Source organism: Anabrus simplex, chromosome 2 (assembly GCF_040414725.1).
Source record: "Anabrus simplex isolate iqAnaSimp1 chromosome 2, ASM4041472v1, whole genome shotgun sequence".
Classification (NCBI taxonomy): Eukaryota; Metazoa; Arthropoda; class Insecta; order Orthoptera; family Tettigoniidae; genus Anabrus; species Anabrus simplex.
The window spans coordinates 849366548-849391943 of record NC_090266.1 but is presented as its reverse complement, the minus strand read 5'-3'; the positions used below and the strand labels follow the sequence as shown (position 1 = coordinate 849391943).

Sequence of the window (25396 nt, the reverse complement as noted above, 5' to 3'; positions counted from 1 at the left end):
TGGGATGTAAAATATTATACTACAAATAGCTGAACATGCAACACCCAGAAGGAGTAATGATAGAGCGTTGACATTTGGCATCGAATTATTAATACCGAAACTACTTTGCTTAACCTTTCCGACAGTTTGCCCACTGTTTAACACCTCCCAACGTCATTTAACTATACCAAAACCGATTACTCCCATGAAAGGCAAACAACTGGATTGTCAACACGAATCTGTACTAAGGCGGCACAATTCTGTCTTCACAGTATGGGTATGTCTCCACACTTTAGCAGCGACACCTGACAAATATCTAATGCTCCAGTAGACTACAGTCTGGCGGCCCCGTAGAACTCAGTACGGTTAGCCTTTTGTTACCCTTCTGTAGTGCAATATTAAATTGAATCCTTTAATTTGAAGGACATGTTCTGCCACATCGTGCATTTAGGAGTTTCCCTAATGAATATAATATTAACACTGTATACGGGAAAAGCAAAACAATAGAATGTCACTGTGAATACCTGTAAGGAAATCACAATTTACCCACTACAGAACATCAATAATTGCGGAAATGAGGATTACGTTTTTTGGTGAGTTAACCAGTATCTTCTGAGTAATGCTAATACTGACTATATAAATACAATTTATATCTTATCTATACATTATCAAAACGGCAGTTTTCTTTGCCTAATAACATTTGCCATTGCATATAGCGTAATGGCCGTACTTATAGCAAAAAGGACTTGCAAATGCCTCATGTCCGTTTTATTGTTGTTTTTCTTTCGTGGTTTAATGTCGCACTAGCACATCAAAAGTTTCCGGCAACGCACATGTCTGTAATTATATCTGTCCATGATACAGTACATAGCAGAGTACCAGTATAGTGCTGCTTTACCTTCTTCCTGAAAACCCTCCGTCGATGGGTGTCTGCAGTTACTGCAAAATAAATTGAAGATTGGTTAAAAAATGACTCGTCAAATTATACTGATTGAAATCACTTATGGCAGGTTTACACGTACACAGTGTTTAGTACAGTAGTAACTGATAAGATACTACTTTATTTGTTTATTTATTTATTTATTTATTTATTTATTTATTTATTTTATATTTATTTATTTATTTATTTATTTATTTATTTATTTATTTATTTATTCACGAAACACAAGATACAGCTACACTGAGCAAATTTCACTTGCACTGTCAACAGACTATTTAACAAACGTAAACTTTCATAATAAAATATAACAAACATAACAAAATTTAACAAGATCAGGTACACAGCCTACTAATAACAACTCTCCAAATCGAAAACCATGAGAATGTCCATGTTCATAGCCAAGTCGTCGTAGGTCAAGATGACGGTATAATCCCTTCACATCAACTTATCTTTAAGAGACTATTTACACTCCTCTCGAATATGCTTTTATTTGATGCTATATCAAGCTCTTGTCCCCTATTAATATTGTTAAAGAGTGTTGGGAGGCGGATTAGGAAAGATCGTTGAATTATTGAGTGCTGAGTGTGGGGAATGTGGAGAAGGTCTTTGGTTCTAGTGGAGCGGGAAGGAACACGGAGAGAGAAGAGTGAGACAAGATGTTCCGAGCGGTAATGTCCATTTAAGATCCCGTGGAGGAAACTCAGGTCAGCTACCTGTCGCCTGATGTGCAGCGGTGACATATTAATTGCCATTAATACCTGCTGCGTAGACAGATTTCTGAGCTTGGGGTTTCTGTTCCTTACAATTGCAGCAAGGAAGGACACTGCTCTGTCTAACTGCTTAGTATTGGAAGGGGCGGCTGTTGTCCAAATCGGAGAGCAGTAGTTTAAGAGAGGTTGAATGATCGTGAGGAAGAAGTGACGAAGAGCAATGGGGTCAGAAATTTCTGTGAAGCGATAGAGAATGCCTAGTAATTTCATAGCCTTGGTTGTATATGTTTCTATGTGGGACTTAAATTGTAATTTTGTATCAAATATTACACCTAGGTCACGCTGTTGCGTAACTACGGTGATGGGCTTGTCGAGTAGGTAATATGATGTCGGTAGAAGAGATTTACATAGTGTTATGGTCATGTGGCTGCATTTTTGTGGATTGGGGATATGTTTCCAAGTACGGCATCAGTTCGAGAGGGCATTAAGTGAGGACTGTAGCAGAGCTGCATTTGCTGGATTCCTGATTTCTCTAAATATCTTGCAGTCGTCAGCAAAGAGTAGGGTATTCGCTGTCTCGTTGAGTTCGGACGGCAGATCGTCCATAAACAAAGAAAACAGCAAGGGGCCAAGAGTACTGCCTTGTGGGACACCGGGACAACTCATATAGGCTAGTTTAAACGTAAGACAGCGTTTAGTATAGTGGTAAATGGCAATTTGTCACTCAAGTCAGTTAGTTCAGTCGTTCTTGCGTCACCAACTACATCAGACATAAGATGAATGGCCATCAATGACGAGTAAAACTTGTTAGTGACGTTATTCGTCGCGCGTTAGATGGCATTTTAGAGGAACCTGAGGGTTAGAGACCAAAGTTATGAGAAGAAAGGGAATGGGTGAAAATGGATAATAATCTCGGAACAAGTACAGCTCTCTTTAAATAATTAGCAGAGGAGGATCGACAGGAATATTTGTTATCCAATGGGCTGAGTCGCTCAGACGGTTAAGGCGCTGGCCTTCTGCCACCAACTTGGCAGGTTCTATCCCGGCTCAGTCCGGTGGTATTTGAAGGTGTTCAAATACGTCAGCTCGTGTCGGTAGATTTACTGGCACGTAAACAATCTCCTGCAGGACAATATTGCGGCACCTCGGTGTCTCCGAAAACCGTAAAGGAATTTGGTCAGACGTGAAGGGATTAACATTATTTATTTGTTAAACTTCCGAATATCAAAAGTAACATTTTATGAGTTACTGCATAAAGTTGAACCTTTGATACAAAAGACAGATACTATCAGGCGTAGTGCATTTTAGTACTCCAAAGGCACTCGTGTTGAAAGTATTCACCAATGCATTTCAGGAAGTTATCTTCTGTCCATGTAGCCATCGTTCTCAGCAATTATAACGAACGATGGAAAGAGAAACGAACTCACTGCGATGATCAACTCTGTAACTTTACCGACAATTTATGAACTTGACTAAATTGCGCCTGTTCGCACGTGCACTCCGATGAGTTCGCGCGCAGCTTGTGAGAAGTCTACTTGAAAGGAAAAGTATACGGGATTCTATTCAACTTGACTAAATTGTTACTTAATAGTTTACTTACAACTTAGCACTAAAGTTAAATAAAGTTAAAAATTTAGTAACCACTAAGTTACTGTCCCGGCGGCCTCGGGTTCGATTCCCGGCCGGGTAAGGGCTTTTTAATTGTAATGATTAATATCCCTGGCCTGGGGACTGGGTGCTTGTGACGTCCTTAATCTTCCTCTCCTCACACACAACATTCCACACTACCGCCATTCCAACTACACGCAGTTTCATACAAAATGGTGCCAGTAGGGGCAAAAGATCCACATGGGTCGACGCCCCGAACCAATAGCACTTAAAAAAATTACTGTCCGCGTATGAAGAGGCCTTATAGGGCTACAGATCGTACATGTATGGATGTCGCAACTTGTGGGAGTAACATTTATTGTAACGAAAATATTTTTACGGTAAGCTACTTGTAATTTGTTAGTACGTGACTTAAAAGTACTGTTTAGTTGATATGTTATTTAACAAACATCTAATTCACTTCCAAACGTATACGTTCGTTCGGCTTCACTCCTGTTCTACTACTGTAGGCCGCTATCAAACGCGCCCCGAAGCGAGTTATCCAAAAAGTACAGTTAATTTAATAGTGAGCCGTTGACCTAGAAGTTAGGCCCCTTTAAACAACAAACAAACATAATGTAATTGTAATTCATTTTAATATTTATATCGACTGTATTTTAGATTTTATGACTGGGATGTACACACTGGAACTTGAAGCAGTGTTCCATCGTGGCCGTGCCCCTAAGTCAGAGGAAAATACTATTCTCGAATTAGCCAATACTTGTACCGGAATTCGAACTTCGAGTCCTCAAAGGGTGCAGCATTTAATATTTGATCCTTTGTCTCTCGAGATATACAAGTCAGTCGCGCCTACATGAGAAATGTTTATGACAAATATTCAACACTAATATATATTCCTCCGTATGTTCTAGCATTAGGAGATCCCCTCATAAAAGGCTTGATGGAGGTTGCCGAAGTGAGGCCATCTGATCCAATCGCTTACCTTGCCGCCTATCTCTATAACTTCGCAAACAAGAACAAGTCTCGAGCAGCAACCCAGGTGAGTACAGTCCTTTTTATTTTTAAGGAAGATGTGACAGAATTTTTAATATGTATGAGAGATGTACTGGGTGTCCGACTCCTTGGCTGAATTGTCAGCGTTGAGGCCTTCAGCTGAGCGGGTTCCGGGTTCGATAACTGGCCGATTCCTCTATCTTGGGCATTGGGTGTTTGTGTTTGCCCCAATACATTCCCCTTCATATTTTTTTAAATTTTTTAATTGCCTAATGTTCTTTGATTATTTGAAGTCTCAGAATATCACAATAATGCCCATCTGTACTTGACAAGAATTAACAAGTAACAAACGAATGAATCACACAAACGTATATCACATTTTTATACAGTCTATCTTAGTTTGTTTCCAAATTTAGTTTTTTTTTTTTAATTTACCTTTGGCACTTCCAGCACTTCACACTTACAGAACACTACTTAGCTGCTCTACATATCCTCCCAACCAGCGCTTCCTTTGCGGACATTGAATGCACATTAAAACATAGTCACTTATCTCGGACATTCTTTCGAGGGCACTGTAAGGCTCAGAAGATTTCAGCACACAGTCGACGTAACAACCTAACAGTAACACGACGGCACTGTTCAGTTGGGGAGGTTGTAAACTAAATACAGGGCGGATCACCCATTCAGGTGCGATGTATGTATTCGGACGTCCGATGATACACTTTAGCGTCTGTTTAAATTTATTCCATGTCAGTCGAATCTGCGTACAAGTTGTAAGTCGATGTTGGATTGTATCTGTATGTTGACAGAAGTTGCACAAGTCCGTCGCCAGCATATGAATATGATGAAGTCTGCTGTTTGTCGGTATAATGTCATGGATTACTTTATACCAGCTTTCTTTTACAGCGTCTGGAAGGATGCGATGGGAGATATTCCTCCATACTCGATTCCAGTTAATTACCATAGCTGCTTTCGTTATGTGTGGAGCTAAATACTGTTGAGACAGTATACAGCGATAAACCTTTTTCGTTGAGACATCTGGAGATGTGACGACGTCTTTTGGCATATAACTTAGCTCGACTCTCAGATATCTTGCGTGAGGTGCATGATGATGGATGTCATAATAAGCTGGTGGGTTAATGCATTGTGGAAGACTGCACCATCTCATGAGGAAGTTCTTCGATTTATGATCCCCTGCTTTGTGAAAGAGCTTTAAGTGTCTTGTTAGAAACAAAGTTTTTGCTTTCTCTTTGACGTCAATTAGTCCCAGCCCACCCTGGGATTTAGGTAAGGTGAGTGTACTTCTGGCAAGTCGTATTAATGATCCTTGCCAAATGAACCAACCAACAACCGAAATTAGACGTTTACCAATCATCCGTGGCATGGGAAGAATTTGGCTCAGATACCATATTTTGCTTAAGCAGTACATATTCACATACCTTATTCTTTGTTGCAAGTGGAAATACCGATATCTAACCTGTTGCAATATACCCCTGACTGAATGCAAAGCATCGGCCCAGTTCTTTTTGATCATCTTGTGCACACTGTTAAAGCAGGTTATTCCCAGAATTTTAATTTCTTGTGTTAATGTTAGACACTCTGGAAGTGCCCATTGGACTCGGCCCAGTTTCCCAATCCACATCGCCTTTGTCTTCCTTGGATTCAGCTGAGCCCCGGAATATCTACCATAATCCTCGATTACCTTGAACAAATGCTGGATATCAATGGTTTGATCGAATATTAGAGTAACGTCATCTGCGAATGCTACAATATCCAAATTGCTAGGACGGAAAATTTGCTGTAGATTGCTAAGAAGGGGTTCTAGGGATAGAACGAAGAACAACATAGACAGCGGACACCCTTGCCATACTCCTCTGTGGATGTGGATTGGCCATGTTAAATAACCATTTATGTTAATCTTTGAAGAGCCTCCATTAAGAATTTTGCCCACGAGAGTCGTGAATCGAGTGTCAAAGCCAAGGGCATTGAGTGTTTCAATTATATATTTGTGGTTTACCCTGTCAAATGCGTGGTCAAAATCTAGTGATATTAGCAGTTTCTTTTTATTGTTGACCAATGACTCGCTTATAATATCCCGAATGACACATAGAGAATTTATTAACATCTTCCTGGTATCGCACCAGACTGGTGTTCGGATGTGGCGTCCTCCATAAACGCAGTTAGTCTCTTTTTCACACATTTAGTTAGTAGCTTATAGTCAAAATTTAAGAGCGTTATGGGCCGAAAGTCAGATAACTTAGTTGGATTTGTCATCTTGGGAAGAAGGACCACAAGGCCTTCTTTCATCTTACCGATGTTCCTTTTTGGATTACAGGCATCATTCATTGCTGCAACAAGTTCGTCGTTAATTATGGACCAGTACGTCATGTAAAAAGCTCTTCCTAGACCATCGGGACCAGGAGATTTATTCGGTGCGCTTTGCAGTATTGCCTGCTGGATTTCTGCTAAGGTGATGTCTTGGGTCAAACTTTCTTGTTCCCTATGCTGAATTCTTCCTCTTATACCATCAAAGAAGGGGTGTTGGTGATTTATGATGGTGGGCGGCTCTTCGTTATACAAGGACTGAAAAAACTTTCCGCCATTTCTTTTATTATTTCGGGGCTGTTCGTTATTTGTCCAGTAGTTGTTTCGATGTTATGGATGTATTTTGACGTCCTTTCCTGCAATTTCTTATAAGGTAGTAACTGGAAGGAGACTCGTTGCCTAGAACTTGACGATCTTGCGCTTGAATTTTCAAACCTTCCATTTCTCGTCGCTGTATCGTTAGTAGCTGTGCTCTTGTTTTCTTTATTCTTCGATAGGTATCAGGGTTGGTAGGATCCTCCTTATATAGCTGTCTTAAACATTTATAGTAGAATTCTGTCGTGTGGTTTAAGTGCCTTCTCCTCTCAGCATTATATGACTTCAATAGCCAGATTGTGCGCGGTTTAGCGTATGAAAGCCACCAATCAAGAGTATCTCTATATCGGGGTATGTAGGTTTTCCATTTTTGCCATTCAGCGAAAAATCTTTCTCTCAAGTCCATGTTCTTCAAAATAGATTCATTTAACCTCCAAATTCCTCGTCCGCGTCTTGGTCCCCAATCAGGTTGTCGGATCTTACAGATAAACGCACAATTTTTTGAAAATTCCACTGGGCAGACATCTGTTTCCCTCACGTGTTCTTTGAGTCCCCCGCTGACATATATTCTACCTAGACGAGAAGCGCCACCTTGGTAATAATACGTATATCCAGTTGACCTCTGTTGCTTCACTTCCCATGTATCTTTTAGACGTAGCCCTCTTATTAAATTAGATAGCGCGGGACATCCCTGGAACTATCCTGTTTGGTCTTTGGGTGATAATACTGCGTTAAAATCACCTCCAAGGATCATATTGTCCCTATGTCTGTAAATAAGTGGAAGGATGTCTGTGGTATAGAACAGCCGTCTTTGCGTCCTTGCTTGTGAGCCGGATGGGGCATATATGTTTACAATTAGTAAGTCCCGAATACGGATGCTGATACCTCGAGAATCTGGCAGGAGCGCTGTGTCCGAGTATGGTATATTGTCCTTAATGTATATGGCTGTACCGCGTTTGTGCTCGTTAACATTAATAATTTTATCGTGTTCAGGAATGGGAGCAAGATCTTCGGTTGCCACTTCTTGCAACATAACAATATCCACGTCCTAGTCACGAATAATCTGTTTAAGGAGCGACTGTTTACTTGCAGTTTGAATATAATTTATATTTAGTGTCATCAGTGTGTATGTTAACAGCATAATCGTGAAAATATACATGTTTCTTCTCCTAATACATTCAACGGGGATGGGGGGAAGGACTCTATCGTCTGTCTCCTACTCTACTCCCCTGTAGCCGCGGGTCTCTGCTGTTGTATGGCTTCTGTGTTTCCTCCCTCGAGGGTCTATGTGTTTTTACTTTTGTTTTGCTTTTCGAAAGTGCAACTTCTTGGGTTGATGTTTCGTTTGTCTTCAAGCTGTCTTGATTCCCTGACCTCGTCTCTTCTATTTCCATAAGATTCGAGGTGTCCGCTTCGATCTCATCAGCCCATTGCATGCTATTAGTCGTAGTGTCTAGAATAACGCTCTTGTTAGGTGGTTGAATAACTATGTCCTTCTCTCCTGGTTTCTCTAGTGTCGTAGCATTTATTGTATTCTCCGCTTCAGTGTTGACAAGTGTGTTTACAATTTCCTGTTCGTGATTGTTTATGAGAGAAAGTTCTGTTCCGACATGACCTTCAGTCTTGTGTTGACTTCTATCGGATGTTTGCTGTTGCTCTTGTTCGTCTTGTGCTGATAGCTGTAGTTGTTGCGGTGTGGATATGTCGTCCGGTGAGGTTGCCTTGCTGACTTGTGTTGGCGATAAGGCATTGGAATGAGTAAGTGATTCATCAACTGCATGTTGATCTGCATCCTGTGTTTGTACTGGGGCAGGTTTGTCCGTGTGAGGTAGGCTTGTGGGTATAGTATATATCTCTAACACAGCGGGTGAATCAGTGTGATGTTCCCTTTCCGCAACGATATCACTGAGTAACCTAGGCCCTGTTTTGTTGTCGTTCCCACCTCGCCGTATGGGGCAATCTTGTCTAAAGTGATCCGTAGCGTTGCAGTAAAAGCAAGATTTAGGTTGCCCTTCATATATAACCTCCGCTTTATATCCCTCTATGGACACGATGGGTGGTATGGCAGTTTTAAGTTCTATTCGCATAGCTCTGATACCACTGTAAATGTTATAGATGTAAGTTGAAGACCATCTTTCATTTCTAATTTCCCTGACTTTCCCATACTTGTTAAAAAATGACATTATTTTATCGTTCGGCATTGTAGGTTCATTATTCGGACCAACTTACTGTCAACATCTGCACATGTAATAACAACATCAGAGAAGGAACCATTCAATTTTCGTACCTGTGATTTTCCGTTTGTAGTTAGTAATATCTTCTCCATCAGTAGTTTGCTGGTTAGCTTGATGTAAACAGCGGTTTCCAGATTATCGAGTTGAATGGCTTCCAGTTGATCCACGGTAAGTTTTAAGGTTTGCTGAATCCACTCATGAATTTCTGCTGGCCCCGGTTTATTTGTCTTATCGGTAAATGCACATTTTATTGTATTTCTCCTAATGCTATTGGTTGCCATTGTCACTTTACTGCACTTTACTGAAAAATATTAACGCACCAACTTCACACGCAAGGAAGGCAGAGTACAGCGAACCGCTCTCTGCCGCAGCTCACAACGGACTGACCCATTCACACAGCACACTGCGCTACTAAACACCACAGAAACACGCAATAGTGAATACATCCCTCCACTCAACGTTGGCGTCAGGAAGGGCATCTGCCGTAAAACAGTGCCAAATGCCTATGTGCGGTACCGTTCGCACCCGTGACCCCGCCAGGGTGTGGGAAAAGTGGTAGAAAAAGAAGAAATGCACCGTGTGCTTCAGATACTCCGCGGTAACTTATGTTGAGGTAGCGCAGATGACGGCGCTTTCTCCACATTACGTTGCATTGCTCCATCTGGTAGCCGCATTCAAAAGAGAAAGGAAAGTCATGATATGTATGAATATGTTTCATCACAAGAAATATTCAAGAAAAGCCCCTCCTGTTCGACACACAATGTTACTCTTCTCATAACGCTGCCTGGCTCCTTGGCTGAATGTTTAACATAGTGGCCTTCGGTTCAGAAGGGCCCCGGGTTCGATTCTCAGCCAGATTGGGGACTTAAAAGCTCAAATTGTTAATGTTCTTGCTTAGGGACTGAGGATTTGCGCCGTCCCCAACGTCCCTGCAACTCACACAACACTATTATCCACCACAATAACACGAAGTTTCCAGTTCACGGCAGATTTCACCCACTCTCATCGGAGGGTTTGCTGTACAAGGGCTGTACTAGCGAGAAATATCCGCACATAATAATAATAATAATAATAATAATAATAATAATAATAATAATAATAATAATAATAATAAATAATATATTATTATTTTATTTATTTATTATTTTATTATTTATTATTTATTATTTTATTTATTATTTATTATTATTATAATATATAATTTATTATTATTATTATTATTATTATTATTATTATTATTATTATTATTATTATTATTATTATTATTATTATTATTATTTCCGTGCGCCCATAGTTAAGTCATCGACTTCGATGAATAGATAATCAGAGTGAAAAACAGAGAGAAAAACAATAAAATTCACCCTGTTATAATATATAATAATATATTATATACCAGACACGATCCCGTTACAGTAGGTGTACAAAATGCTCTACCTTAGCCTGTAGACACGATGTTATTGTGAGGTGATATTCTTGTTCACTCTCTGTAGTTCTTGAATCTTCAAATTTCGGTGCGAAATGCATTTAAAATTCTACCGCAGGCGAAAATACACTCTTCAACAAGTAATTCAGAAGCCATAAAATGCACTAAACCAATCAATTACTGCTGTATAAGAAGCAATTGCGTTGTAGGCTGTACGGAAACTTATCGCAGACTAGCTGAGACCATGACATCACTGGACGAGCTATATGGGACAGTATCGTCCATTCTCCCAGAAACAGCACAGGAAATAACTAGCAACTCGACTAAGGCTTTCATTGTGTATATACAGCCCAAAAATGAAAAGGGTTGGATATCCAGGTTGCAATGCAATAATAAAGATCAGAATGTTGTTTATTGTATCGCAGAGACACGCAACCTGGAAATGTAAACTTTTACAGACTTAAATGTCTTCTTCCAATATCTAACGCAAATAAACAGTAATAATGAAAAGGTTACAGTTAATTTTCTCAAGTGAAGGCTGCCCCCTTCTTCAGTCTGCTTTATAGTATCTTGTGTGGCTTCCCCTGACATTGTTCAGACCTCTGACACGCTGTGGCATGCTTGCGATTAGTACATTGACGTCATCTTTCGGAAGAATATTCCATCTCTAATGAGGTCTGGAAGTGTGTGTGTGGAGGCTGTGGACAATCCAAACCAGCCGCTTAACCTGTCCCATTCATGCTTAGTGCAGTTCATGTCCGGCGAATTAGCTGGCCAGTTGGTATAGTTGATACCTGCCTCTCTCATGAAGCTCCTCACTGATGCATCTTGATGAGGGTGAGCATTGTGGTCGACGAAAATAAGTTGAGCACCATAATCATCCCAAAAGCGTTGGACAAACGGTTGAAGGATTTCATCGGTATACCACTGGGCAGTTAACGTCCCTCAAATTGGTATTAAAGATGTTCGACGGCGATGAAAAATGCCAGCCTAAAAGATTACACAACCACATCCAAACACTTGCACCTCTTGAACATGCTGGTACTTTCCACCGCTTCCATTACGTCTGCACAAGTCGCCGTCGAGTACCTGGCTTAAGTGATATCCGTTTCATCTGCAAACGTGACATTACGCCATTCATCCAACCCCCAATTCAGACGTTAGATGGCTCATCTTCTCCTCTCAATACGATGACGATTCTCTAGTGGAACACCTCGAATCGGTCAAAATGACTTTAATTGGGCACTATACAGCCGATTGCAATTGCATACAGTTTGTGCAGATACACAAACACCGGTTGCCCTTGATAAGTCATTGTTGAGCAGTCGAAGCTGGTCTCCTCTGCGCTGTTACACGGATATACCGATCTTGACGAGACGTTGTCACCCTCGGTCAACCTTCCCTCCGTGTATCAGTCACAACATTGGTCTCACGGTACCTTTTCCGCGTTTTGATACTACTGCTTGTGTATGGTACATCCTGAATCAATACCACGATTCTGGCTCGGTCAAACTGGGAAATACGCATTGCATATGAAACGTAAACATTAGGTGAAACTCGTGCTGCAATGTATACACTAATACCAATCATCATCTAATATGGCATAGTTCACCTCTGTTTAAATAGAGATCGTAAGCAGCGACATCCGCTGTATTGTAAATAAGTAACTGAATTGGTTGTGTGTATACAGAGCTTTCCACCATTTGCAACAGGACTGCACACGCCACCCTACCACATAACGTGGCTAATCCCACGATATTCCAAACATTTTTAGGCATATTTACATTAACCAATAATGGCACAATGTACATTAACCACAACCCTGACTTAATTTTTGCTAGTGAGTCAATTGCTGGGAAGTGCGTTAAGAATATACCAGACACGATCCTCAAAACACAGCACAGACCTATCGTGTGTCAGATGTCACTGTTGTACGTCCTCTGTCTGTCTGTTATGTCATCAGCCCAAAGGCTGGTTGTATCTTCAAATAGCACCACCAAAGGTTATGCGGTTATAAGGAAACCGCAAAAACCAATGGCAGCACCAAAATGAGGCGTACTAGGCAAGACGAGGAGTGAGGTGGTTTGCTATTGCTTTCCTCACTGGGTCAGAATGTGCTATTGCAGCACGACTGACCCTATGAGCAACACCTTCCATAACACTCAGATGCACTAGTCGTGCTCTGAATGCCATTACTCAGTACCACCCATACCCCAGCAGCTTCCATATTGTCACAGCCATGGATGAGACTGGGACTTCGGTGAAAGCTACACTTTACTCTGGCCTGTGCCAAGAGATGGATACAAAAGTACTGTATCCGTCAAGAAATGGCAGCGTTGTACGTCCTCACTGCGTACTATTTCGCAGGAGATAATATCTTCCAGAAAACGCAATGAGACAATTTTGCTACATCAATGAATGAATCTGTTCTTCAGTCTGAAACCTCTCCTGAGAATTATGACCAGTTTGTTTCTGCTCTCCAGAAATGTTCTCGTCATTGCATTCCCCGAGGCTGCTGTAATATGTGTAGTGATAACGGCCCTTGAGTAATATGTACCTTACCTTTGTTCATCTTCGTCCTCAGTTTCCATCTCGAACTACGCCCTGTAGTTGATCATATCAGCACTTCCTACCCCGTAACATAGCCTGTTCTCGACTGTTCGCTCTTTGAACCGTCTGCCCCTCGCTGAACGTCATCCTGTGACGTGTGCTCGCATCAGCCGCTTTTACTACTCGAACCTTCTAGACATTCTCCATCTCTCCATATAAATAGGAGCACGTCCTGTCTATGGCTAGTCCCTGTCCTGCTGGGTATTCGAGCAGTCTTTATTGTAGAAGAGCTGGTTTCTCCTCCCAACATGGTCATCTATCTACGTAATGTGAGGGGAGGGCTCGAGAGAGGTACTTTATCTTCAGTATATCAAGTCTCTTTCTACTGTAGTGAGCCTAGTTCCTTTCATTGGAGCTATTTATTCATTCCATACTGATCTGTACGGTTTTCTAAAAACTTCACATATTCATACCACTAAATTATGGGCTTTTACAGTTGCGGGAACAATGACGTGGTGCGTAAACCGTCTATATGTACTGTATTCCCTGGTTTGTTTTTAACTTTACGGTGACAAATATGCAAATTTCAGAATTAAAATATTCTGGGAATGATGGACAAAACCATTATGTGTCAAATTTGATGATAAACATTGAGGTACAAGTTTTTTAACTTAACTGGTTTCACTTTCGTTGAGTTTCTGCCACATGCGCTTTGTACTTGCATCATCTAAATTTTGCTATCGTTGTTAAACTTCAGACTCTTAAACTTCCTTGGGTTCCAACATCTGTATATCTTGCTTCCTCCCTTCTTCCGTTTTTCTTGTTCCCATTCTTAATTAGGGCAACATTCTTAGCAAACTTACTTTAAGGTCGAGAGAATCCATCAGTATCTTCTTCTTTATAGGGTTAAAAGACAGAAAAGAACAGTTGAGCATGTTCTAGATTTTATACCTTGTTATGCAAATCATTTAAATAGAAATGTAAAATATTACATCGGCGGGATTTGTTGATAAAGTGTTGTGCTCCAAGCACAGCTAATTTATACTTAAGCTTAGACTGATCTCCAGCACATCGCTCCTTTTTTTTACAACCTGCTTTACGTCGCACCGACACAGATAGGTCTTATGGCGACGATGGAATAGGAAAGGTCTAGGAGGGGGAAAGAAGCGGCCGTTGCCTTAATTAAGGTACAGCCCCAGCATTTTCTTGGTGTGAAAATGGGGAAACCACGGAAAACCATCTTGAGGGCTGTCGACAGCGGGGTTCGAACCCACTATCTCCCGGATTCAAGCACACAGCTGCGTGCCCCTAACCGCACAGGCAACTCGTCCGGTCACATCTCTCCTGGATGAAGTGTAAGAAGAAACAAATTAGTTAATAGTTTAAACTTCCTTTGGGATTTTAATGTATCGTATGGTATGCCACTTAGGTTAATAGTAACATGCTTGAAGTCTTTGAACTTTGATGAATAATAATAATACCTACCTTTATGAGAAAATTGTTTGTATGTCCTATTGCTAATAGTATGGTTGATGGAACCTAGCTCAAATTGTTCCCTTAAAAATTTCTAAAGCAATTGGGTAGAGTATTAGTTACAAATATTTTAATTCTCTTTGGGCCTTTCAAATTATGTGTATGTTGTGACTTGAAGCCATTTGGCCGTTTTGTAAATTTCATCTAATTTTGCGAAAGAATCTTAAATTTTGTGGAAATTGGAAATTATTCGATTATCGTGGGATCATGTACAAAAAATGGCCCTAGAAACACTCCTTTGAGAAAGAATTATTGGATCAACTGTGAAAACTGAATGTCATTTTATCCTCTGGATCGAGTGATCGTCGACCCGGTGGTGTGGAGGTAGCGTGCCTGCCTCTTACCCGGAGGTCCCGGGTTCGATTACTAGCCAGGTCAGGGATTTTTACCTGGATCTGAGGGCTGGTTCGAGGTCCACTCAGCTTACGTGATTACAATTGAGGAGCTATCTGACGGTGATATGGCTGCCCCGGTCTAGAAAACCAATAATAATGGCCGAGAGGATTCGTCGTGCTGACTACACGAGACATCATAATCTGCAGGCATTCGGACTGAGCTGCGGTCGCTTAGTAGCCTATGGCCCTTCGGGGCTGTTGCACCGTGGGGTTTGGTTTGAATTAATTTTTTTTTTTTTGAGGGAATGATCTTAGTATTCTTAAATATATGTTGTGATGATAACTAATTGGGTTTCTACTTTCTTTCAACCTTACCCCTTCGAGTGATTCCCGTTCCTGCGGTCGCTACGCAAATAAAACTCGAGATAGGCCCTGATGTTAATATTTGTTCTTATTGTTGTTTACCGTTGCGCGTAGTATACATAACTTACTACACAGTTCAAAAGAATTAGGGGAACATGTTTTTGAACGTATGCCATACTCCACAAAACAATACCTCACACCCAGGTATATTTCCAACTAAACCTTTATTCTTTACCGGTGAAGTATACAAAAGAACATCGATGGTTTGGCGTTCATTTTCAGGCTGAATACAGGTGTTAAATGACAAACTCAGATGGGGAAGAGGAGCTCAATGGATCAAGATAGGGGCGAAAACAAAGTGATAACTGTCCTCCAGAGTGGTTTTTTATCACAGTTAGAGAGCTTCAGTATTGTGTATGTGATTCACGAGCATTTATCACAGCTTCGTACCTACGTGGTATGCTCCGTATAGGTCGACGGAGGTCACGTTGCGGTACCAGGTCCCATTCTTCAATGAGAGCGTGTTCGAGGTCTTGGAGAGTCTTTGGTGGAACAGGACGCCCACGAACATTTCTGTCAAGCCTATCTCACACATGCTCGATGGGATTAAGGTCGGGACTCACTGGTGGGCATTCCATCTCCTCAATATCCAGTTCTCGCAAGACAGCTCTGGTGATGCGCGCTACATGAGCCCTCGCATTGTCGTGAATGAGTACGAATTCAGGGCCAACACCATATGCAGCAACCAACACATGCTGTAGCAGTATCTGTTCGGTGAAACCCGCAGAGGTAAGATTACCACGGACGACGAGAAGAACCATACGGCCATCAATACCGATGCCACTCCATACCATCACAGAACCTTGTCCGAATCTGTCGCCTTCCTGGACAACATTTGGCATGTACTGCTCACCATGGCGTCTCTATACACGTCGATGTTCATCACGCTGTGTCGGGGGAAATCTGGACTCTTCTGTGACCGAACGCAGTTCTCCATTGGCGAAGTTGCCAATTAACGTGGGTACGGACAAACAGAAGGCGACCTGCGTGATGTTGCTGCGTTAAACGGGGCACCCGAACAGGACGTCTGCGTCGTAAGTACACTTCTCTTAACCTATTCCTTACTGTCTGGTCAGACACTTTGACTCCAGTGATCCTCCTGAGGTCTTGTTGCAGTTCTCTGGCAGTTGCTGAACGACGCTGCAACGCACAGATGGTCAGTTATCGTTCATCCTGTGGGGTTGTCATGCGTCCACGACCTTGTCTAACACTCCTTGTGAACTGGCCTATCTCATGGTAGCGATTCCACAAGCGATGAATAACTGACGGAGAGACATTGGGATCCACAGCACCGGGCGAGTTGGCCGTGCAGTTCAGGACGCGCAGCTGTGAGCTCGCATCCGGCAGATAGTGGGTTCGAATCCCACTTCTCGGCAGCCCTGAAGATGGTTTTCCGTGGTTTCCCATTTTGACACCAGGCAAATGCCGGGGCTAGAAAATTAAGGCCACGCCCGCTTCCTTCCCATTCCTAGGCCTTTCCTGTCCCATCGTCGCCATAAGAGCAATCTGTGTCGGTGCGACGTAAAGCAAATAGCAAAAAAGAAAGATCCACAGCACTACGACACTCGGACGCATCGCTATTCACTTTGTTTTGAGCGGTCACCTGACATTTTAATGCATGGCTACGCCTACAGACGGAGTATAACTTCGATTTGACATACCCTGAGTAGCTTCGTTCTCAAGGTATGCTGTACGACCATTGGAACCCCATCTACCAAATTTACATTCACATACCAGACGTTACAAACATATATGTTAGGCTTCGATCACGTTGGAGGCACGCTTGTGCAATTAATTTGGTGGCGCGCGCGTGCGCAAGCGTGCACATGTAAACAAAATCTGCAGGAGAGCGACAGAAACAAGTGGTGACTTGTCCATCGCCGCTCACAATGCCCGCCACAAGCAAGTGCACGCTTGCGCAAGCTTGATCCGACTCCACTTCGAAACAAAAATGTTTGTTTTGTAGTTGCAAGCGTGCGTGATCTCAGTTGATTTCTGACCTTCGAGGCTTCTCTTCAGGTGATACACACTTTCGGAAATTAGATTGCTTCCTTATTCTAGGTGTTATTTTGTCCAGTATATAGTAGAATGTGTCTGGTATCATTCTGAACTATTCAAAAAACTTATCAGGCTGTCTAAGCAAATCGTTGAATATTCGTGCATACTCTCCATCTTCCTCTCTGTCCAAAAAATACTCGTTCATCCACTCTTCCCCGATTTCCTGCTCATCCAAAAATAAAAACTTTAAAACACCATTTTACAAAACAATGTACTCATCGCCTGACATCTCCATTTCGACTGACCTGTTTATAATAATTAACTTGCACCTGCTTGCATTTAGTGTGAGCACATTGTTGTTCACGCCAGCTTACGCACGCGCGCGCCACCAAATTACTTGCACAAGCGTGCCTCCAATGTGATCGAAGCCTTACAGGCATTACACCGGAAACACAACGACTGTGTTCAGAGTACTTCCGCTCCTTCAGCAGTAACCCTTTGATGAACAGAGTGTTGAACCAAGTCACAACCTTACCAGTGCCCTTGCAGAATGAAAAGGAAACCGTTGGGTGCAAACAGTTCCTGATCTAACTTGTTCCAGTATAGCCAGAAGGCCTGGAGACTGATAAAGACATTAAACCATCCAAGAGAGAACTACATGCAAATGTCTCTTCCAATCAAATAGCTCACCAACTGTTGTTGAAGAGCAAAGCCAGTTGGTGCATAATGAAGTCCAAAATTTGAAGAGACAGTGAGCATAAAACAAATGACCTCTCTTGCGCATTCGGTTTAGCAGATTAAGAATCGTAAAGCTTGATAACATTCACGTGGAAAAGGTCAAACATTTCGGTAGAAAAATACAAAAGAGTGGCTTCTATGCTTTTCAACAAGTGATTGTGCTACAAACAATTTCCTAAGATTTGGTACAAAAGAAAAATCAGAGACCCTTGAAGTCTGGAAAAGATCCATTTGATCCGAAGTGCTACATGCCAGTTGCATTGTTATGCCATCAATTTTTTTAAAAATTAGAGAATATTCCTTAACAGATTAGCTCCAAGAATTGATTCAGCCAGAGCAGGTTCTAGCCCAGGAAAGACCTTTATGTCACAAGTATTGTGCATAACCCAACATATTGAGGATGGGTTCGAAAACAGGAAAATAGGTGGATTAGTTTCTGTAGATGTAACAGCTGCCTACAACACCATTCATCATTAAACCTTGCTTGGTAAACTATCTCAAATCACCACTTCTCCAGAACTAAATATTTTTGGTAGAATTTCAAGGAATGCGTAGTCGCTGGAGAAATAAATGAAATGAAGTTCATCTACGCAGATTATCTCTGTCTGATAGCACACACTTAAAAGTTTGAGGAGATGGGTAATTTTCTCTCTGGTACACTGGCTGATCTTTTTACTTACTACGGGGAGAGTCAACTCAAACCTTACCCATTGTTTTACCCCACATTATCTAGGGAAAACATAAGATCACACCCTGTCCTGCAAGTCGCATTGTGTGAACACCAAACAACAGGTCTGTGCGAGAAATAACATCCTCCGTAAATCGACTGGAGCTAACTTCGGTGCACATCTTCAGACACTACGTACGACCGCCTTGTCCCTGCATTACTCCGCTGTTTGGTATCGGCCCGCTCATGCCAAACAAGTTGATATTGCTTCGAATGAATCATGTAGAACCATCACTGAATGCCTGAAACCAACACCTGTCTACAAACTTTACTCTCTGGCTGACACAGAGCCTCCTGACGTATGACGTGGGATCATGGCACAAACCGAACTAAGTCAGTCAAAGGTCACTTCATCCTGTCTTTGGTCACCAGCCTCCAAGAGGACGACTCGTATCAAGCAGACCACAATGGTGCTCCCTGAAAGACCTGAAGTAGCCGGGATACAGTTCCAGCAACACACCATGCCTCCACCTTCACAGTCGGTGAAGGCCATAGGGAGTCTTCCTGCAAATGTCTCTTCCAATCAAATGCTCACCAACTGTTGTTGAAGAGCAAAGCCAGTTGGTGCATAATGAAGTCCAAAATTCGAAGAGACAGTGAGCATAAAACAAATGACCTCTCTTGTGCATTCGGTTTAGCAGATTAAGAATCGTAAAGCTTGATAACATTCACGTGGAAAAGGTCAAACATTTCGACTGGGAAGTCTGGAGGTTCCTCAACAGACTTGGAATGGCGTTGGAAGGTTCAGAGCTCTGGATGTGCGGGCACACTCAAACAATGCAACACCTATGCAGATGTGAACTGTCTCCATTCTCTTACACAACACAAGAACTGATGAAGGGTCATGATAGTGATAATGGAGTAGCCAGTTTCTGGACGAAGAATATATTTGACCATAGATATTTGTATATCCGTAGCTGTAATTAATCTACTTAACTGACTTTACATATACGTAAGGTGCTTCTGACTCGAATAAATAAATAAATAAATAAATAACAACTAATTCTTCCAGCATTATATAACTTTCATACCCTTCCAAAATCACATTAACATGTTACATCACATTCCTTCCTTCCTTCCTTCCTTCCTTCCTTCCTTCCTTCCTTCCTTCCTTCCTTCCTTCCTTCCTTCCTTCATCATTAATTTTTATCATCTTTATTATCGTTACTGGATACCACGGAGTAGACTAAGTCAACATGACTTGAGTACTGCCTTTCTGATATCTCGTTCCACCACGAGGTCCAGATACACCCCTCAGATAAAAGTACCTCCACGGGCACTTAGTTCTTTATGCCCAGCTCCAGTGACGTTGCAGTCATGATGCCTCGTACTGTAATGCTCGTAAGCACAAAGTAGAAATCATTCCTGTCTAACCGAACTCGATAGCTGCAGTCGCTGAAGTGCGGCCAGTATCCAGTATTCGGGAACCCCACTGTCGGCAGCCCTGAAGATGGTTTTCCGTGGTTTCCCATTTTCACACCAGGCAAATGCTGGGGCTGTACCTTAATTAAGGCCACGGCCGATTCCTTCCCAGTTCTAGCCCTTTCATGTCGCATCGTCGCCATAAGACCTATCTGTGTCGTTGCGACGTAAAGCCATTAGCTTTCTGTCTAGTCATACAGCTTCACCAGCATACTTGTTCGCTCGCAGTGAACGACTCGTATTACTGATTCAAGTCGGGCTGATAACCGGCTCCAGTAGAAGTTGACGTCCAAGTACTACAGTAAGTGGCTAATTAGTCACCAAGTAAGCCTCTATACTACATGCTGAATATACAGTATTGATTCTCGCATCCCGACTGTTGAATGTCTAAAGTTGTCTGTTTATAGTCGAATCACTTAACCTTAAGTGATCTCAAGTCACACCTCGTCAGTCCTTATAAGTAGAGCCCTGCGCGGACATACAAAATAATATCCGCATGCGCAAAATAGTTATCCGCGGATATTTTAAATAATTAACTACAGTATATTACACCCAAGATATTGAAACAGATAGATGTCTATATATATAAAATAAGAGTTTTGTCTGTACATTGCTCAGAACTTGGAAAGAATGGTATTTCTGTGTCGGTCATGTCCACAGTAACAACGAAATGCGTTTTTTACTTTTCCGTAATGTCTGTCTGTCTGTCTGTCTGTCTGTCTGTCTGTCTGTCTGTCTGTCTGTCTGTCTGTCTGTCTGTCTGTCTGTCTGTCTGTCTGTCTGTCTGTCTGTCTGTCTGTCTGTCTGCCTGTCTGTCTGTCTGTCTGTCTGTCTGTCTGTCTGTCTGTGCGCGCATCACGAGAAAACGGCTGAAGAGAATTTAACGAAAATCGGTATGTAAAGTCGGGTGATGAAACACTACAATGTAGGCTATAAATTATTTTAGTCACGCTGATTGAAATGGTAGTTTAGGGAAAGGCCTGAAATGTAATTCTCAAATAAGTTATTTATGTTATTATTGGTCGTATCGATAAATACTACATAACTAGCATAACTTTAGTTATGTCGTATGTTAGTAGTAGTTATGTAAGAAGTTACTAATTTTCCGATCACTTATGTCTTATACATTGTTACCGTACCGCATATAATCACAGAGATATTCATGAATTTGGTTTTTTGTTACTAAGTCCATATCAGCACCGAGTCACGAGAAAATGGGTAAACAGAATTTAGTGAAAATAGGTATGTAAAGTCTGAGAATAGGGAACTACTGTCTACGACATAAATAATTTTGTAAGACGCCCTAATATCACGGAGTCGAAAGAAAGCTGATGTGAAGGCCTGCAATATAGAAAGCTCATAAACTTTATCAACAATAACATTACATTGACCATTGTTTGTTGTGATGTGCTTTTTGTCATCTCTTTCCACACATCCCCGATAGATAGGATTACTGCAGTGTACCGAGGTTTTTTAAATTTGCTTTACCGTCGCACCGACACTGGTAGGTCTTATGGCGACGATGGGATAGGAAAAGCATAGGGGTGTGAAGGAAGCGCCTAGGCTTTAATTAAGGTACAGTCTGGTGTGACTGGTGTGAAAATGGGAAACCACGGAATACCATCTTCAGGGATGCCGGCAGTGGGGTTCGAATCCACTATCTCCCGGATGGAATCTCACAGCTGCGCGCCTCTAACCACACGGCCAACTCGCCTGGTCGTACCGCGTGTAACAGCCTGCCTGTATATTGGCGGGAAGTAGCTGGGGAGTTGGATAACTTTCTTCTTTAGCATGCCATTCCTCTGATTCATACATTTTCTGATGTTACTAGTACGTAACACACTGGTTCATCATAGTATTCGAGCTATCCAATCCCTACTCTGAGGCACTGATTGGAATGAGTAGTGTGCATATTTAACAGAATAATGACAGAGGAGTGTTCACGGCAGTCTGCGACCTGGTTATTCCAGCTCTGGAACTTTGGACTGTTAGATCGGCACCGTAGTACTATTCGTTGAAAGTGAGAAAGTGTGAGGTTTTTCATTTGATCGAGTATTTTTGCTTTCAATCGCTACATTCCTACTGACATTTTTGTAATGACATATGTTGAATTATGAAGTTAAAATTCCAAATTATATCCTAGGCGTTAAATAACAGAAGGTTTGAAACAAATTTTACCGGTCAGAGAGTTCATTCCTTCCTCCGAAACGGTTTAACGTACGAAGGCAAAATTCCAATTCCAAATCCTAGTTGTGAAATAGAAAATATTTTTTTACGTTCCAGTGTTAAATAAGGTTAGCTCCGTAAAAGAAATTATTCATCCCTCCAAATCTGTTTGACGTACAACGTTGTAATTTTACTAGAAGGGTGTTCTTTTATGTCCTAGGTGTAAAATGTCGTATAGTTCAAAATATTTCTCCCCTAAGGGGTTTAGATGGCGATTGACCGTCCGAAACCCTTTCAGGCACTAACTTATTTTTTTTATGCAAATTGATCTTCTGTACTCTAGATGTTAATAAATATTTAAAAACATTCACCCCTTAAAATGTATATATTCCTCCATTACTGTTCGACGTATAAAATCAAAATTTCACAGGTTGGTCGCTTTTAAATCCCAGATTTTAAATAAGATAGGGTTTAAAACATTCAAATTCTTCCGTATGGGGTTCAAATGAGTATTAGATCAGAAAGTAAATAATCATTCCCCCAAAAACGTTTGACGTACGAATTGAGGGCGTATTTCACAGGCTTAGCTAACAGTGGACTCTCCAAGATGTAAAACTTTGAAAAATAATTTTGAGTTTAAAGCCGTAGCGAACCACGGGTATCTTGCTAGTATACAATAAATAAATACAAATCCATACGTTATGTCCTTGCTTGAATAAACCTGTGATAAAATATTCTATTTAACAACGAAATACTTTTGTATAACAAAAAGCAATATAAATTGCGAAAGATCCACCTTTTCAATACAAAATTATTATCTCTTTCAGTTTGAATTACAACACTTTAATTCGGTTACTCAGTACCGTTTTAAAGGATTGCAAATTTTCGCCACTTCTTCTCATTTTTATGTGCTTTCCATATTATATAGCTATCTGTTATTCTCAGTTCAATACGGACCCATGATGAATTTAACTTTAAATGCTTTTGTATCATATTCTTCTTTGTGGACAGCGTTATAGTGACGCTCAACAGTAAATTTCCGGTGTCCGCCGATAGTCAGAAGGCAAAATAAGCATTTAGAATTGTTTCCGTTGGGCGTGAAAAAGAACTGCAATTCCCAGCCCGTTTTAAAGGATTGCAAATTTTTGCCACTTCTTGTTTCTCTTGATGTGCTTTCCATAATGCAATGCGTTTGCAACAGCACTTGTAACGAACCGCCGCGCCGTCCTGAACCGTGTATACTATGTTCCCTAATACAATATACCTGACCACCTCCACAGTCAGTACTCCCCATCACACTGCGTCTTTCTCTCCCCGAGAGCGGACACGCCTACCAAGCTCTTCATGTGTGCGAAGTCAATATGTGGTAACTGTACACACTGTGAACCGTGCAGCTTTTAGCCACCTCTGTAGTAAAATATATACAGTGGTAGAAAGTAAAGCAAATCACTCTACACGAGCTATGAAGGCTTATGATTAGTAGAAGGGAGAGTCCTATGTGTCCCCACGCTACAAGGTGGAACAGAGTGATTAGCTTAGCTCTGTGACTGGTCGTTTTGCTCTAAAACTTTAATGTGCCACTCGTATCTGTTGTAAGCAGAGGAATGTGTGCCTCTCCAGAAGCAAAAGTTTTGATTCAAAATTTGTCGACTGCCCGCGGGGAAATCAAAATTGCATCCTCTGTCATGTATTTAACATTCTTTGCTCCCTCAGCGAGTCAGCCTCCTTCATATCACTCAATATCCTTCAATGGATTTAAATTTTTGATTGCAAATATTCTACAAAAATAGATAAGAACATGTAATTCTTCATACCGGTACAGCTTTTCTTTATTGTAAACTATCAATTACCCGCGGCTACGCTCGCGTGGATTTCGTACTGTGATCAAAGTAATCGTTCCTCGCCATTGTACTAATGCATTATCCGAAAATTCCTAAAGTATAAAAACTCACCCAAAAATTGAGTTTAATTTATCCCATAAATTCTTTGTAAACTATATTTGTGGTATTACCTTTTGGGGCTAAGACGACCATGCGACATAGAACTGTACATGTGAGAAACAGTCTTCTCTCAAGTCGGAAAAATAAATACATGTTTCTCTATTTTTAACGGAGATTCCAAATACCTATTCCCACATCTGTAACATCTTCAGTTTTTTAGATATACATAAGTATCCCCATAAAAAGAATTCAACGCCTTGATCAGTCCTTCCCCCACCTTCACCCGCAACTAAGTGTATTTTCCGAAAACAAAAATACATGTGTCTTCCAAATACCAATTTTCACGTCTCTAACATCTTCAGTTTTTAAGATATAAGCATCCTCATAAAAATAATTCTACTATTTTTCACTTCTTTTCACCCCCCAATAAGTGACTTCTCCGAAAACAAAAAGGTGCAGGTTCCTGTATTTTTAAAGGACTTTCCAAATACCAAGTTTCTTGTCTCTAACATGTTAAGTTTTTGACATATAATGTAAATCTACCGTTACTCATTTTAAAAATTCGCCCACTTTTCCAATTCGTTTTAGCCCCTTAACTGGATTTTCCGAAAACAAAAAATACGTGTTTCATTATCTTTAAAGGAGATTCTAAATTCCAGTTTTCATGCCTTTACGTCTGTAACACGTTCAGTTTTTGAGATAAATGTATACTCATAAGAATAATTCAACTTCTTCTCCTTCTTCACTTCTTTCCACCCCTCTCCCACCTTAAGTGGACTTTCCGAAAACAACAAAATACGTGTTTCTTTGTTTTGAAAGGAAATTCAAAAACCAACTTTCAAGTCAATATCAGCTTCAGTTTTTAAGATAAAGTATCCTCATAAACATATTTCAACTTCTTATTTACTTATTTTCAACCCCACGCCCCTTACGTCGATTTTCCGAATAAAAATCAAATGCGTGTTTCTTCATTTGCAAAGGAGATTCCAAATACTAATTTTTACGTCTGTAACATGTTTAGTTTTTGAGATATAAGT

At 41.1% G+C, this 25396-nt stretch overlaps 1 protein-coding gene across 1 annotated transcript in view; it reads left to right on the top strand.

Annotated features, from left to right (window-relative positions):
* Window positions 1-25396, top strand: part of LOC136863713 (uncharacterized) — a 562466-nt gene that overhangs the window by 405019 nt on the left and 132051 nt on the right. Inside the window, exon 16 of the mRNA XM_068226053.1 lies at window positions 4149-4276. Within this exon, the coding sequence (XP_068082154.1) occupies window positions 4149-4276 (128 nt within the window). The remainder of the gene's footprint in view (window positions 1-4148; window positions 4277-25396) is intronic.